General features: G+C 41.2%; 1 protein-coding gene across 5 annotated transcripts in view; it reads right to left on the bottom strand.

The window, feature by feature from the left end:
- AK8 (adenylate kinase 8) overlaps positions 1-17,962 on the bottom strand; it is a 67,565-nt gene that overhangs the window by 25,319 nt on the left and 24,284 nt on the right. For 4 of the 5 annotated variants that reach the window (XM_027687585.1, XM_027687584.1, XM_027687583.1 and 1 more), the window contains 3 exons: positions 16,975-17,106; positions 15,020-15,109; positions 1,468-1,609 (listed from right to left, as the gene is read on the bottom strand). In XM_027687585.1, coding sequence (XP_027543386.1) covers positions 1,468-1,609; positions 15,020-15,109; positions 16,975-17,106 — 364 coding nt within the window. The remainder of the gene's footprint in view (positions 1-1,467; positions 1,610-15,019; positions 15,110-16,974; positions 17,107-17,962) is intronic. The other variant, XM_027687587.1, reaches the window with a different exon arrangement.

Genomic DNA, 17,962 nt, shown 5'->3' on the forward strand with positions numbered 1-17,962 from the left:
GCTGCAATATGTCCTTTTGTTTATAATCACCCTCTCTCCCTTATATCCCTACTACTTCAGCTTCATGGAAAATATCAGCTCCCAGATCAATCAGGGAGCACAATGTCTATTTTTGTCCCTTACTTCAACCCCTGTGTGAACCAGCAGGGGCCAAATTCTTCACTCAGATCTGAATGTGCAGAGCTCTTTAAAGCAAAAGGGAGCTGAACAAATGGATCAGTGCTGAATTTCCACACATCCCATTTTATAATGAGTTGTTCTTCCTCACTTGATGAGGTCTCAATCCTGCAAAGGGGCACGTGGGGCACACTTGAGGATTCACACTGATCTCAGGCGCTCAGACACATGTTTAGGGATTCAGGACCTTCCTTCTAAATGCACACGAAGAATAATCCATGGGGAATGTTATTTAACTGACTCTAGTGTAAGTTTCAAGATAATTTCTCCATTTTTTTCATAAAATGGATTCCTGTTTAAGATGCAAATTGTCTTTGAATGAATAAAGCTACTGCTGTTTTCACACACTTTCCTTTTCAGACCTTGAGGGATGACTGTCAGCTCCCTCCCTTTGCACTCCCCTCTCTTTTCTCTCCACCTCAATCTCACCCTTTTCCATCTTTTCCTCTCCCCTCTACAGGGAGTGGGGAGGGAATTCAGGGCAGCCACACAGGAGACACAGGGAGAGAAACTTTGCCAACCTAAACACTTATGTGGGTAACACACCTTTCCTACTTTTTAGATAAGAACAGCTTCCTGGAAGCATAAAGACTACAAATTTCCATGGATGCCTTTGGAATGGCCACTGTGCCAGCCAATGGTATGGACTGAACCAGGAAGCCCTGGGAAGGGAATGGAGAAGCCTCTCAGCTTTGAGGAATCCACCAGCACTTCAAATCCTCACCACCTTTGGACCAGCTGTGAAAAGTAACACTATTCTATGTCCTTGGCGCTCATAACAGTTCTTTTCTTGATGCTGATGCCTCTCATATTACATTTCTGAACAATTCATTAAGGCTCAAATAAAATATAATTCTCATGTTGTTTTTAATTATTTCACAAGCCCCAAAAGTCTCATAATGAACTCCTTGCAATACCAATATATTTCCGTGGTATTATTCCAGTGCTGAAGAAAGAAGATGTAGATCCCCCCCTCCTGCTGCAAATAAAATGCACCTTCTGATATAATCCAAATTTTAATCCGTTTCTTGTGGGTTTGTCTTTAGAGGTAACTCAAACAAATAACCAGAACAACAAACCTCTTCTCTCTCCCACAGTTTGGCCATCTGGAGCATTTGTAAGGCCAGGGCTCTATCTCCTACTCTCCAGGAAGCAAGACCCCTTTGCTAGCTAAGGAAGCCATAAATAAATAAGATGCAACAGCACATATAACATCAATAAAGATCTGTGTCTTTCCACAAACAATTTTTTAACATATGTAATGCTGTGATTGCTCAATTTCCCTCTTACCTGTTTGGGTTAACCTGTGATTTCTGCAGCTTCTCTGCCTGCTCGATGTCCCTGGGGAAGCCGGAGAGGACCCAGCCATCGGTCAGGCAGTCCAGGGAGCTCAGGCGCTGTGTCAGGAGCTCCAGAACAAGGTTGTCTGGGACTGCAAAGGATTCAAAAGGTGACATTTATTTTGTGTGCTGAGTCTGCAGTTAAGGAGGATGCACACAACTTCCTCTGGTTAGACTGCTCCAGAAATCACACAGAGTTATTCCTGATAGATTTTGGAGAAAGGAGTCACTTGTTGGCTTTTGCATATTTACTGTGCCACCACGGAACCCCCAAACTCATAAGGAACTGCAGGACTAAAGTAAAGTATTTGGTAAAACCTGATGCCTCCATCATTTTGCAATGTGCTTTTTCTGTCAGCCACACTGGACTGATGTCACGGTGACGTGTGTGAGACAATCTTATCAAAATGCAAAAATAATGACCTGAGTTGTGTAAAAGAAATCCTAAAACAGGAAAGACATTTCTGAGCACTCTGTGTTGAACCCAGCAGGTGACAATGGTTCTGCCACAACAGGCGACCTGTGCTATTGCTCCAATTTGCCCAAAGGCTTGAAGACTTTATGACTGAAAATAAATTTTCAAAATGTATTTCAGCTACTTTTACTACTCCACTGATGACTCCCTAATTTTAGAGATAAAAGTTCTTTTTCCTCAATTATTATTTTCTTTTAGGGCAAGAGAGAAAGAGAGAGATATGGGTATGTTGTGCTGTTGAGCTTCCAGCAGATCCTAGGAGATTCCCCAGTTCCAGGGCCAGATTGCTTCCATCCTTCATGTGGGAAGGAGAAACACTGCAGCCCACAAGAAAATTAAAAAGATGCAAGATGCTGACTGGGGTTACAATTACCATGCAGCTTTAAAAATTCTATTTAATGGGACACAGTGGTAAGGAAGTGCCCTGCATATTTTCACTGGAGTCTTCATAAAGTAAAATATTTCAGTCAAGATATTTAAACTCAGGTAAATTGGGGGGCATGAGGGGGAAGGTGCTTGGTTTTTCTCAGAATTAAATTATTAGGTTCAACCTGAGTGACTGTAAATTTTCCAATGACCGTTGTGATGTGTTGGGCTCAGTGTCAAATAACCTCAAAGAAGGGACAGCAAAATCACCTCGAGCTGCTTCCCAAAGCAGCAGCCAAAAAACGATTCCCAGGCAGCAAGGAGAGCCCCTTCCCTTTATCTGCTCACTCTGTCTGACACACCGGTGCCTCTGCTGAAAACAAGCCAGAAAAATTGCTACATAAATCCCCATCATGGCATGTGGATGTTTTGATGCTCACCCTGCCATCACATCTGCATACAAAAATACAATAACAAGTGCTTGTAGGAGAGTGTATGTGTCAGATTTCTAACACTGCACTTCGCTTCAGGACAAGCTGACAGGAATCTGCCTGGATTTTAGCAGAGTGAATTATTAGCAGTGCACATTTCTACCCCGGGTACGAGCAGGTTTTAAACTGCAGTAATAGAACCCATCTGCTTCCTGAAATTTAACATTGCACCTCTATCGTGAAATTCATTACTTCTCCTTTAAATAATCAAATTACTGAGTTTACAGAACTGCACTCAGGATTCAATGTACCAGCAAAAAGGGAGGAAAACCGCAGGGAATTAATTAGAAAACAGATTAGTGTATTAATTGAGGATATCCACTTCACATTATAAAAGAACAAGTTAAAGAGAGCAATATTCTCCATCTGCTGAAATGAAGAAAAAAAAGAAAAAGGAATGGAATAAACCCAGACACTTGACAAAGAGCAAAATGACAATGCAAACCCAGGTATTCCATTAAAAATGGGATTCATAAAATTAACTCTACAATAGCGCAGCAGCAGGCAGGGATGTTCTCAGACAGATGATACTTCTCTATCCAAGACCTGAGCTGCAGGCAGGGATGGGAGGGATAACAGGAGGATTTCAGTGCTCTTTGCAGGGCAGTTCTTCTGCCCACCCTCCAGCTTACAAGAACTGGGACAAACTCAAGACATCCCAGGAATAAAGAAAAACAAATAAACCCGCCTTCTCTTTCCCAAAAATGTATTCCACACAAAGACCAGGGGAATTTTCCCGTGCTCCTGAATTTCTGGCTGCAGCACTGAACTTCCTTGTCTTGATGCATGGTATTTTATGACAATTCTTACCGGAATCATTGACATGGATTTACGGAGATGCCAAAATACAGGATTGGTTTGGGGTTTTTTTTTTTTTGGAAAAAATGCAGAATGCTCAAAACAGTTTTACAAGGAATTGCAATAATATCTACAAACTCATGAGTAAAACTGCAGTAGGATTCTGCCAGAGCTGACATCCCTGTGAGATGAACAGGGAATCAGGGCAGAGGCTGAAAGCCCCAGGAATGGCACAGAGACATTAGTGGGTATGTTGTGCTGCTGAGCTTCCAGCAGATTCCAGGAGATTCCCCACTTCCAGGGGCCAGATTGCTTCCATCCTTCTTATGGGAAGGAGAAACTGCAGCCTACAAGAAAATTAAAAAGCAATTGTGATAAGAGCCTGGTGGCATCTCCTGGATCTGATTACTCCCCCGAGGCCTCCTGTGAGCCCTGATGAGCAAAATCCTCCACTTTGGTCGGTCACTATTTTTGAACAAAACTGAAGCAATCACAAGAGGAAAAAAAAAATCAAGCTGTAGTGACAATTAATTAATATTTCACCTAATGACACTGCAGGTTTGGGGTGTTTTCAGTAGCACTGGGGTGATGTGGTAACCCTGGCACCTCCCTCACTTCAGCTGTGAGTGACTGGAAGACATCAGCGATACCCTTCAGGTTGTTTGTTCACTCATGTACATATATACATCACTGAATAATATAGATGCTTACATATTTTCTGTGCCTCCCTCTAAAGCTTGATGGTGAGAAATAAAACATAAACAAGTCAGACAGCGAGCTCTGCTCTCCTCTTGATTAGCAAACATACCTATCACTTCAACACAATGGGGGAACAGAGCTTGTTGGCTGCTCGGTGGCATTACAAAGTACATCAGCTGCCCTTGAACAGCAACAGTCACACTTAAAACAGCTGCATTAAAACTGTAAAACACCTTCCACAGACCAGAGGGAAGGAAATAAAAAAAAGGAGAAAAAAAGGAAGGAAGGAATCAGTATTATTCTTATTTTGTAGTACAGACAGAGTAGGTAATGAAGAACTCTGCAGTACAGTATTCCTTTTCACTCATGTGGAACTGTCTCTGGAATGTAAGGCAAATTAATAACCTGTAATTGGAGGGGCACACGGTCTGTGAGGAACTAGCCAGAGGTCTCCTGGCCTTAAGCACATGACCCAATGGGTATATAGCAAAGTAAAATATAGAGCTTTACTGATGAGACAGTCAATCCCCATGTTTTAAGTAGATTATGAAGCACAAGAGCTTTGAATAATCAATTCCTTTTCAACATAAGCCTGTGTGAGTTTCCAACTCTGCAAGTTGGGGGAATGAGACTCGAGAGAGATTTTACTTTATCATTAGAGAAGTCCAAAGATAAGTTTCGTGTAAAAATTACAATGTGCTGCTACAAAGAGCTACCCACATTAGGTAATGTGGAAGCACATCTCTATTAGGGTGAGAAATCAGGTACAGGAGTAAAATTCATCCCTTAGAAGTAAAGCTGCACAGCCACTACAGTGATACCTGAGAGCATCATTTATAGCTGTGGACCAGGGTCACAGTGACATCAGACATGGAATACAGGGCACAGTGAGGCCCCAACCAGCTCCACATAGAAATGCAACTCATTCATGCATATATTCCCACCTAACACCAACCACACACCACTGTGTCCTTTATCTCCCAGCCTGTCTGACCACATTAATGGTCCAGACTACCCAGCTGAATTAGCAGCTGAGGACCTAAGGAGTGATCTAATCAATTCAAGGGTATGATCAGCCAGGGGACAGAAAACTGAGGCTTAAAGTGCTGCTGTTCATGCTGGATCTGCTGCGTGGACACCCAGAGATTTTCTGTCTCCAGGGCTGTCAATCAGCACCTTCCAGCAGACCATTTAAAAAATAAATTTACTTCTCAGAGCTTCAAAGGTTTTCACAGGTATCAGGTACTTCTCATGAAGTTCAGAGCAGTGTGGCCTATTAGCTCTTCCCCAGCCCATGGATCTGCAGGACTAATAGAAACCTGGATCAGGCAATCAGCTACAAAATCATACCATCTGCTCAAGACAAAAGTAACAGAACATTAAAGGTACAGTCTGAAAGGCAAAAACGCCACTTGAGAGATTACAGGGCACTATTCTCCAATAACTTCAAAGTTGTCAGTGCTCCAAGCTATACAATTACCATATTTAAATTAATTCCTCCTCTGTATATTTACCTTTAAAACAGACTTTTGAAGGGTATTGACTCACTTCTCCAAACCTATAAAACCTCAATTTTAAGCATACCATAAATGCATTTGCAGATATAAATTCTGTCAGCTTTGTGCTGTAAAAGGTTTAATGTCCTTTTGACAATACTGTCCATTTACACTTCATCCTGCTCATAGAGATTTTTTTTTTTTAGCTGGGTCTGAAGACTTTCACAGCTAATTCAGATGCCCGAGGCTTGATCCCAGTAGTTGACAGTTAACATCTTGCCCTGAGAATAAGCTACTGCCAAAGGCTACTTTCCTGGATTGTCCTGTCAATCCTAAATTTAGCAAAGCATGAGATTTGCTTATCTTATTCCTCTAGAAACTCTGGATGATTCATAAAGAGTAATTGGGTTTTCCTATTCTGTTTTCTTGCCCACATTAAGGTCCTCAGAGATTGTATCGATCGAGACTGTATCAATTGTTTTTTAATGTGTTTGAGAATGATTTAGCAGTGATTTGCCGTCGCGTAGGCTGATCGATAATTGAGCCTAATCCTCCAAGCCGCCCGGCTGGAGAGGACGGGCAGGTTTGGCGTTCAGCCGGTTCGGTCACCGGCGATAAACAACCATCCAAGTGCGAGCAGCGGCACCGGGAGGAAAAGGGAAAAGTCGGGCAGGGAATCGGTTCTCAGTTACAGGATATACCGAGTTGGAAGGGACGCACAAGGATCATCGAGACCAACCTTTAGCCCTGCACAGGACTATGCCCAGGAGTCACACCACGTGCCTGAGAGCATCATCTCCTCCGCAGGGACTCCGGCCCCGCGCACCCGGAGATTTCCCGGGGGGATTCCAGGGGGCTCCGATGGGCCCCGAGGGGCTCTGGGGAGCTCCTGCCCCGCACATCCGAGGGGTCCTCGGGTTGTCCCGGCGGGTCCCGTCCCCGCACACCCGGGGTTGTCCCGGGGTTGTCCCAGGGGTCCCATCCCCGCACACCCAGGGCTGTCCCGGTGGGTGCCGTCCCCGCACACTCGGCGTTGTCCCGGGGCTGTCCCGGGGGTCCCATCCCCGCACACCCGGGGCTATCCCGGGGTTGTCCCGGCGGGTCCCATCCCCGCACACCCGGGGTTGTCCCGGGTTGTCCCGGTGGGTCCCGGCCGCAGTTGGATGTTCTCTGTCTCCACCCCGCGGTCTCTCCGGGAAGCGCAGCCGGTCCCGCCCCGCGCGCAGGAGCCGCCGCGGCCCCGCCGCCAAAATCCCGAGAATTCACGGAAAAACGAGCCCGCTCCGGGAGCTGCTGTGGCCTCCTGGGGTATCGGCACCATCGGGCTGGCACGGAAACACCGGAAGCATCCGCGGTTTTCCTGTTTTTGGGGAAGGGACAGAGGCAACGCAGCAAAGAGCGGCACCGCCGAGGGTTCGCGAACGCAGCGCGGGCGGTGATCCATCAAAGGGACCATTCCACGGAAATCGCGTCTCCACTCGCTCATTTTACACACACGGCACTGCTGGGAGAGAGTTTCTGTAAGAACCGGCATAATTATTTTAATACAGTAAAATAAATAATGCGATAAAATTTTTCCTTTCCACATTTTAAATATTTTTGTTTCTTCGAATAGATTAGAATCCGTCTTTTTTTCTTCCTTTTTTTTTTTTGTTTGTTTTTGCTTTTGTTTTGGGGTGTTTCTTTAGGTTTTTAGTAATTTAAAGTAGGAATTGGCTGTGTTAAAGAGGAAATGCTAACGTTTTTAAAGCAGGTATGATCCCAAATCATCAATCAAACGACACGGGAGAAATTAAGACCTTCAGAAATGCCCTTTAAAGGAGAGCAAGTGCTGCCTCACAGGTATCCAGCCAGAGATTCAGGAATGTACATCTGATCACATTTAGTGACGAGGTAAGATGCCAGCCCCTTACACTGCTTTACCTGTCAGCAGCAGTGAGAATTCAGTCCAAAATGAGTATCCAGCACACAAATAAAAAGCTTGTTTTCCCCTAAAAATGGCCTCTGTGCTGTTTTTTGTGTATTTGCCTAATGGCACAGGCTATCAGGATGATCCAGTGGGCTCCAAGGACACAATTCCACACCCCTGGGTTCCCATCTACACTCACTCACTGATTGCAGCGAGGCTTGAGCCCAGTGGGGTTTTCTGCCTCAGTTTACCTGCCTGTGAGGCAAAAGCCACTCCGAACTATGTCACAGGGGTGTGTCTAACCTGAAAGTTTCTAAAACTAGAAACAAAATGTATATTTGCACTATTCTTTCATTGCTTTGGCTTCCACAGACAGAATACAGTACGAGGCAGCAACCACAGTTTGAACCCAGCGGACACATAATTCCCATTATCAACCAAGTTCCCTATTTCCTCCTTATTTCTAATAGTTCAGCTCTACTGAAGAACACAGGGCTTGTAACAGCGCAGAATTTGGCCTACAACCCCCTTTTTGATAGTGATATTAACAAAAAAAAAGATAAACATGGTGTGATAAACATGGTGAAAAACATCTTGGCTTTTTACACCCAATGCTGCTTCCCCATGCCATGAGAAGGGAGGATGCTCATCCCCTACCAGGGATACCTGGTCTAGATCCCAAACAGTCCTGTGTCTCCTCTTCCCACTCCTCCTGACACCTCCCAGCTACATTAAAGGGACATTTAAAAATATAAACCAATACACAATTAAATGAAATATAGAAATACACTATTAAATGCTTTGCTTGTCATTAAAAAAGTCTGTTTCATACAGAAGCGTGATTCTGTGTATGACACTCTGTGAAACAGAGACAAAGGCAGAATTTTAAGGTAAACTCCCCAAAAAAGGGGATGCTGCCAACATGTAATGTGCTTTTCCTTCTGGTTTTTGTATAAAAACTCATGTGATATCCCCATCCTAAACTCCAAAGAGAAAACCACACAGAATTCAAGTCAGCAGCCCTTTGCTGAGGAGATAGTGTGCAAGGAAAGGAAAGCCCACTTTTCCAAGTTTTTAAGAATGACTGCCACCAATAAAGATCAATATAAGAGATTATAATCTCAGTAAGAGATTAATACTTCACATTTATACTGTACTTTGCTGTTTAAAAGCCCCTGACAACCACGAGGCCACAAATGACCAAGGGCCACATCTTCACTCAAATCCGTGAGGGTTTGTGGCACTAATATTGGATTATTGACCCTCCAGCAACAGCAGGAATGGTGAATACTGCTGGAAAACCAGGAGACTGGCAACCTTTGTATAGGCAGGATCACATCCACTACCTGACTGATTATCTCAATTGCTCCAGACAACAACTGCACTCGTCTCTTAAATCAAACCACATTTCTTTGGCCTGGTCTGGCTTCCAGGATTGGCTTTTTTGAGGTGTTTTTTTTTATTGCTCTGTTTTTACTCCTAAGCTGGGTGGCCTTAAAAAATGTCTTTGTAGCCCAAGTCTCACTCCAGCTCTGAGTATCTGCGAGACAGATAAGCCAATTTTGATTGTGCCATGTGGTGTAGAATAAAAAAAAATACATTCAAGATTTTCAAAAGAAGGAAAAGGGAGTTGTAACTTATCATCTTGCAGTGATTCAACACATAAAAAAGTAAAAATCAGGAAAGAAAATGACAACTTACTACCTATATGCCTTCATGTAAAACTTTCTATGCTACAACCTTGCATCTTTTATAAAAAGATGGCCACCTAAAACAAATTAAAAAAAAAAAATTAAGTTTTATTTTGTTCTCTTGACCATCAGTTTTCTCCAAGTAGAAAAAAGACTGCTACCTATTTTCCATAAAAAAACCTTTGTAGCAGTCCCAGGGGAAAAGTCAAAAGTTTGACTTGAAAAACGGAGCTACTTCAAAAGCATTGTCAAACAGAGGTGAAGGTTTCTTAAAAATGCATAAATTAAAGTATGGTGTATTCATAAATATCTCCATAACTTTACACAGTCTATTTGGGGGTGAGGTGCACATATAGGGGAACATATAGAACTGCTCTAAAACCAACTTGAATAAAGTAGAAAATCGATTTGTTTATTAGCTCCTGTTTGGACTCTGTGTGTGTGTGCGAAAAAATGAAAGAAAAATGGAGAGTTTTTTTTCAATAATAAAAAGGGAGTTGCACTGCAGGGCCCCTAAAGCTTGTGAAAAATTAAACTCGACGGATTCAAACTGTCCTATTTCCACTTCAAAAGAGAAGAGGCACTGAGCTCTTCCCAACTTATCTTCAAACGCCCAGCACCCTAGAAAGTTTCTTTAAAAAAAATAAAGTCTCTAGTTCCCCCAAGCACTGTACCCGTTACTGTAGCTGCTGTCTCTCCCTCTTCTAATTATACCCATGTGAGTCTATTAATCAACTTGTAAATTATTTAGAGAGCCATGCGCTGTCTTCAGCCAGTACAAACACACTGCATGCAAAGACTCGCTGAAAACCAATGGAGCTCCCAAAGGGTCTCTCCAATGTTCAGACAGCTCACAGCTCGCCAGTACAGCTCTTAAAAACACGGAATAACACTCAGCTTTACCTCCTCAGATATAAAGATTTACTCAGCCTTTCAACTCTGAGGCTCCTTGCAAGTTTTTTAACAAAGAGGAAGCGGCTCTATTGTCAGAGCCGTGTTTCACACTTAGTGATGAGAATATTAATTTCCTGTCAGAAAAATAAAATAAAAAAAAAAAATAAAAACAGCCCGAGTGTTTTCGGTGAGGCTGTGATCGCAATCACCAGGGGACCCCAACTTTCAGAGGCTACACTGAAAAAGCACCCCTTTAAAACCATTCCAATTTAAAATACGGGGAAAAGAAATCTATATTTGTACAAGTAATAGTTTTTATTAGGAAAAAAAGGAGAAATTAGGGAATTCCAGATTTTACCCCCTACGTGCAGACTGCCATTGGGGACAGCTTCAGATATTACTGCTTGAAAAAATAGAAAAAGGAAGGGGGAAAAAACAACACAGATTGTGTGTGTTCAACTCTAACAGGCTGCAAACGGTGCAGTGTTATCTGTCTTCCATGAATCAGCTCTCTTACCACCTGAATCTTCATTTTGGTGGAAAAAACCCACCCAATTACCCAAACTAATAGCAGTTCTCCCAGCTGAAAAGCAGAATCTTACTGGTTTGGGAGTGGGGATCTTTTTCCCCCCTGCTCTTCACGGTGTTTTCCAGTCATCTCACTGTTCTTGGCTCCATTTATTGCTGCCTCACAAACAGATATATTAATTAGCAGTGATCAGTCCATGCTATATCACCCTGAAAACTGGACAGAATGACATACAAATTTCAACTGACTGATGACCTTCCCTATTTTTGTGATTTTTTTCATTAATAAGATGCAAACATCTCAAGGGGCAAACACCAGGGACATTTGGGGGGATGAAGCAAAAATGCTTTCTGCAATTTTTTTTTTCTCCCAGGGTATCAAATTCTGACAGGCACCTTTAAAATGGTGAACACAGATCCTGTAGATGGAGGATAATTTAATTTTTAAGTTAATGTGTGCCCATGTTTTCAGTGAGACAGGTCCAGAAGTCAGTCTAGCCCTTCTCAGAACTGCAGGGACAAGGTCTTCTTCAAGCCTGGAGGGTCTAGGAGGGGTCTATCTACATCATCTGTCCAGGGAAGGACCAGCCTTCCAGAACATTTCAGAAGGAATCAAGCCAAATAAATTAATTTATGGAGTTGTCTGCTGCCTGTGGGAGGGTTCTGGCCACTACACTCACCTCTAACTTCAAACGAAAGTCTCCCCAGGCTGCCCAAGCAAATGGAACGAGCTAAATTTAGCATTATTGACCAAGATTTAACCTAACTGGAGTCAGTGAGCAGAAGACTGGTCTCAGACTCCAATGCTGGTAATTTTCTGCCCAGAGTATAGTTAGTAATAATTGCCCAGTATTCAGTGAAACCACAATATCCTAAAGGAACAGTCTGAGCATTTCAGACTGGTTGTCCAAAGCACAATTCTATGTTTATGACAGACAGAAAGCTGTCAGGTTGCTGAACTTATCACCAAAAATGCATTTTTCAATATCTAGTGTGCACCTACTAGACTGGTATGTCCTGGGAATTAAAAAATTAATGGGCTCAAAAATATCTATGCTGCCTTCATTAAGCAAAATAAATCCCTGTACACAAAATTGAGGAGTTTGATAAAGCAGGTCTTTATGAGACAGCAAACACTAGAAAATACAGAAAATGGGAATGCACTGGGTTGCCTTCTGGGGTGAATAATAGAATTGTCTGGGCTGTTCCTGAAATACATGATGAATACCCGAGGAAGCAGTACAGGAAAAACAGCACAAAGGTTGTTTGTGAATCCTGAACCCATGAAGAGATGTGAGTTAGTCAAGCTGAACTAGAACAGCACAGGCAGTGGAGAGCCTCAGTAACTCAATAACGAGTCAGCTTTGAATAAGCTGGGTTTGAGCCTTGTTATGACACCACAACATGCCCTGTTGGCATCTCTTAAATGACTAATTGCACACCATCATTTGTGTCCACGAGAAGGGAAACACACTGAGATCAGTCCCCTGGGTGAGCATTTTAAGAATATATGAGGCAAATCCTCGAGATTTCATGGCACGAGTCTCCTCAAATCCAATAATGATTTGAGTGCAACGTTTTTCTTGGTCTGCCTTTGGTTCCACTGTTCTGTGACAGTGGCACTGGCACGATTCCTCACCCAAAGGACAAACTAAGCCCACTTACAGCTAGAAATGTAATGAAAATGTTGAAGTTCTAATTGCTTTCCTGTTATGACACTGTTTGATATTGACTGCACCAACTCTTTTCAAGTGAGATTTTCTTGAAGCTGAACGTGGTCAATAATAGTGTGAGAATCTTTCCCCTGTTTTAACCTGGTTGTAACTCTGCAGCAAGAGAGCAAAGATGCAAAGGTTCTTTGCCTACCTTTCCTCTTCAGTACACTGCGTTATTTCATTTTCTCCAAGCCTCTTGTGAGGGCAGTAATGAATTCCTGTTAGTGTTTACTAATGTAAATTCATTCTTTGTTATCCCTGGGAGAGGAGGATTAGCAAAATGACAGAACTTATTATTTCTGGTATTGCTATATGATATTTATCTTTATTCAGCCCTTAATTTTGTGGTATGTCCCACTAAATAAAATATATATGTGCATACAAGCAAAAACTAAGGAAGAATTTTTAGCATAATGTACAGAAATATAGTTATGATCCCTATTAACATTCAGAAGTGTTGTACAGCTTTATTCTTGCATGCTGTATTAAAAAAATTAATCTAAATCTGAAATAACTTCTAATTTGGAGGAAGAAAGGAATTACAACTTCAATTTCATTTTCCTGAAATGAAAGCAGCTCCCTTGGACTAAGGATGTGCATATTTTTAGGACTGGCTAAAAATTATGACCTGTGCAGTTATTTTACTCTACTGGGAATGCATTTGGTATCTCCTTAAAGGAACTTTAGTGGTTAGGATGAAGTTTATAAAGTATACAAAGAACATTTTAGTAAAGCAAGCTCGTAAAGGACCTATCTTTGAATAAATAGACCATCCAAACTCCCATCTCAGCCATAAGTGAAATTTAGAGAGTGAGGCATTTACAATGGTTGTCCTCCTCTTCATAGAGATGAGGAGGAAGTGAGACCATGAAAAACACACAGACACAGCTTAAAATTATCTCAGTGTGTGAGTTACACACAAACAGCCACATTCAGGTCAACCAGACTGTACATGTGGAGAAGTTATTCCCACATAAGAACACCTCAGACCCACTGCATCAATATACTGAGACCTCCTGCCTTGGAGTTAAATGGTCACTCTGAGCAGCAGCATCTCTAAACCAAAAAATCCTCTCCCAGATCTCTGTGCCTGTTCCAGCTTCTCCCTTCCAGGCTGCAGAGATCCATGCTTTCCATTCCCATGGTTCCCATATAAACTCCTATTCCCAGTAATATGGTGGCTGCCACAGGAAATTAATGAACCGAGTTACTCTATTATGAATAAATGCAATCCATTCACTAGGGACGAAGTTTAGAGTTAAAATATATTACCTTGTGGCTTGATAAAGTGCCTGACAGAGGGATAACACTCCCAAAGCTACAGGCTGCCAAAGGTCTTTTGGAAATGCTTAGAAAAGTCCTGAATCCCTTGGTCTGGTATCAAGGGAACCTCAGTTAATTTTACAGGCTCATGTTTCAGATCTGTCTAATTCAGTCTCAGAATTAAGCTATTGTGCAAAAAAAAAAAAAAAAAAGAGGGAGTTTCAAGCTTTCCACCTTACCAGATAACTTTCTTTGCTAAAAATAAAAGGAAATGAAGATTCCTCTTTTCTCAGGGGCGGTTTGCTCAAAATTCCATTAAAACTGGAGCTTAACTGAGATTTCTCCATCTTCAGCACGTTTGTCTCCTTGTGTTTGTACCACTGGTAACTCTTTGGCCTGCTGCCAGAAACAGGACTGAAAGTGCCTTTTCCAGGCCATTGTAATTTGGCAAAATAAACATTCTCCCATTCTTACTGCAATACAACTTCTCCTTTGTAACTACAGATCTGCTCTGATTTTTAATACCCACCACACACAGACAGCTCTCCTCGTGCAAGACAACTCACAGGCAGACAAGTCGAAGCTGCTGCCCTAAGGAGCTCACAGTATTTGTGATTTATCTGAAATCACTGCAGAGCCTTCCAAAAGCAAAAGTGTGCTTAACATTCTTCGTGGTTGTCCCCTCCTACAACCAAAAATGCTGAGAGAAATGAAGTCCAAAGAAATTTTATGTTTAAAATATTTGTGTGGAAGTAGAGGAATCTAGAGTAGCGTTCTAGAAGTCAACACCCACATATAAAATGAGACACAATGCTGTGCTTTATAACCAGTTTAACACAATAGTGTGCCTTAGAAATTATTTAAACATTTTAAAATTGTATTAGAATTCTGATTTTGATTTAGAGATAAAACCATGGAATTCGAATTTCGAAATGCACACAAGAAATCTGAATTTCACTGGAGCAGTGAATTATTTGCTTTGAAGACATAAAAAACCCTCACAAATCTAACTTCTGTTATGCAGTGCTACAAATCACATGGAGTGGATGGAATTAATTGACTTCCAGGTTACTCTTAAGTAACTCAGATTAGAACCTGACCAAGAAAAGTTCACTCACAATTCAGTTTTTGCCACAGATTTGTAACTATGGTGTAATGAGAGAACAACATGCCCTACCTGGCCATCCATTCTCAATGTAAGGCTTAATGAGTTCTCCAAGATTTGTGTTGTCTGCAACAGCTTCCTTTAGCAGTTGCCCACAGCAAACTAACAGGAAGGAAGAACAAAAAAGACACAAGGTTAAATTTTAAAAAGGAAGCAACAAAGAAAAGAAAAAAAAAACCAACAACCAGAAGCTGCATACTGGGATAAGGTCACTGAATAAAACAAAAGTTGTGTGGTTTTTGGGTTTGTTGTTAGGATTTATTTTTTTTTTGGCCAAGCAGAGTGAAAAGCAAAGAGAGGGAGAATATTGAATAAAAAAAAAGAATATGTTTGGTAAAGAATGTATTAAAAATGGAGATAGAGAGAAAGACATTAATCAAAAATGTTTCTGAAATAATAACTCAGGGGATTGCCAGTGGTTTTCCCTTTTTATAAACTTGTAATTACTGAATAAAGTTACACCTGCTGAACAGTGCCTGAACCACACTGCTGGAGGTGCAGATAATGCACAGTTCAAGGAAGGGACTCCCTGGATCACTTAATGATCATGTAAGAATTACATTTAAAAAGCTGTGCTAATGCAATATTATCACTGACTTCAAATACACAGAGCACCAGGAGATGCAGATTTAAAGTTTTAGCCTTGTACATGAAATATTGTTACTTTGGGCTTGGACAGCACTTGGTGACCCAAGTGATTGAGTCCCACCTGCCCTACCCAGGTCAGATCCAACAGAGCCTTGTTTTCCAGAGTGGGAACCAAGGCATGGAAGGTTACACAAATCAGGGCTTTGACTCAGTTTTGGGAAGTATTATTTTACATCCACTCTGTACATTATTGCGTGATCCCATCTATTAATAATCCTAATTTGATTCCACCTTTCCTGAAGTCAAAAGCACCAACACGCACCGACTTTAAAGGAAGAAGATTGAGCCCTTTCATCTGCTTTACCACTGCTAATCACACTGTTTAGCAAACAAGAATATTCCACAGCAACATTCCTGGGACAAAGCTGATAAAGTTTAATGTTTAAATCACAATTTTAACTGTCACTAGTTGTCCTGGAGAAGCAAATTTATATTCACAATAAATAGTGTAAAAAGATAACAGGAACTCAAGTGCATAGATCCCAATTTAAGACCTAAAATGTACACACCTAAATTCAATCCAATTCACATGATATTTAAACACAAGTTTAAATTTTCAAGCCTGTGCTTCAATCACAATGGCTTAACTGGAAATAAAGAGGGATTTATTTAGTATACATTGAACAAACACTAATGAAACAAACTTGCCTTTGTTTAACTAATAGAATATGACTGATTAGTCATATTTTACAGATATTAGACATTGGTTTAAAATAATTTATAGCACTATTAGAAGATGTTATAGAGCACTTAAATACTGCACCAATCCTATCACCAAGCTGCACACTATTACAGAAGTTTGTAACATTTGCCTGCTAACCATGAACAAGTCTCATTCAGAATTTTTTGGGCCTCTTTTACAAAAGAAAGAGAATGTATTTTTCACTCCTTCATTTTCTCACATGTTACTTCAGATGGGCAGAACCTGAGTATTTATTAAAGTTCAGAGTAAATTCTATTTTAAAAGTGCCCCAATTTTGGTCAGACAGCTGAAACTGCAAGGACATTACTCGTAATCCACTGATCCACAGAAGAATTCAGAGCACTACAGGAATCTAACAATGGGAAAATACGGATGTAAAGGGCATAAAAATGATGAAATGATGACTAAAAAAATGTTAGAGCTGGTTTGTCACAGCACATATTCTTGGCTTATACTTCTTCATTCGAATACTTTTTACTTCTCTCGAAAACCTGACATCCATAGCAAGGGACAGACAGAGACATTTTATGAGCAAGTAAGAAAGACAGCAAAAGATAAATGATCAAAACCAGAGGAAGGGGGAATTGAGCAAAGTGCATATTTACTGAGAACTTACTGTTGACAACCCCGTATTTCTGAGCTATTAGTGCTGCCTGCAGGCTCTTCCCACTGCCTGGGGGGCCACAAAAGATGATCCGTGGGGTAAAGGGAGCAGCTGATCTGTGCCGGGTTTGGACATAGGTAAGAACTAGAACATGAGAGAAAGGCAAGAAATACAGCTTTTAGCCTATTTCTTAAAAAAAATAAATTCATTAACTTCTCTCTTCTTTAAAAAAAGGTTGTCGTGTTGATGATCATGATTTAATCACTGAAACATCCAGACATGCAACCAAAATAAAACTGTCCCATCAGCAACTTATTCTGAGAGGCATTTTAGAAATCTTACCATCATTACACTCCTCTGCTTTCTTTCATCAGTAGCTGTGAAATCATTTTAAAGAGCAGATTCAATTAATAATTGCTCTTTTCCCATCTTGTTTTTAGCAGAAGTAATTTTTGCTTGATAGCTGCAATTTTACCATGCAAATTATAGAGGGCTATAATTACATTTAATACTTTCTGCAGTTTCTGAACAAATATTTAAGTGTAAAAACTCAGGATGTTAAATTAATGACATTTATCCAGCTGTGTGTGATTAGGACTCCTAATTACAACACTGTAGACTTGTAGCACAGGGTGTCACAACACAGCACTGACAACACAAAACTGAGTATCTATGTTTTTTTTCTTTTGTCCATCATTTTTGTGTAATATGCAAGGAATATTTGAGCTTCTCTGTCTGATTCCACTCATTTGCTGGGCATCACTCTCCTGAATTTTGCATCATGCAGGAAATAGAACCTCCAGGTCAATGTGCAGGTTATGAGAGCTTTGGAAAGGCCACAGGACATGTGAAGCAGCATCAATGTTCCCATATTATAGAGATCTGAACATTGTTACAATCTCAAAACAGTAATTGAGTGATCACTAAGAAGCCAAAAGATGTCACAGCTTGGCAGTGAGGACAAATTGGGATTGAATTTGGACATGGCCAAACACTCTCA

This window comes from Neopelma chrysocephalum, unplaced genomic scaffold (genome assembly GCF_003984885.1).
Source record: "Neopelma chrysocephalum unplaced genomic scaffold, ASM398488v2 Primary Assembly neopelma1_74, whole genome shotgun sequence".
Classification (NCBI taxonomy): Eukaryota; Metazoa; Chordata; class Aves; order Passeriformes; family Pipridae; genus Neopelma; species Neopelma chrysocephalum.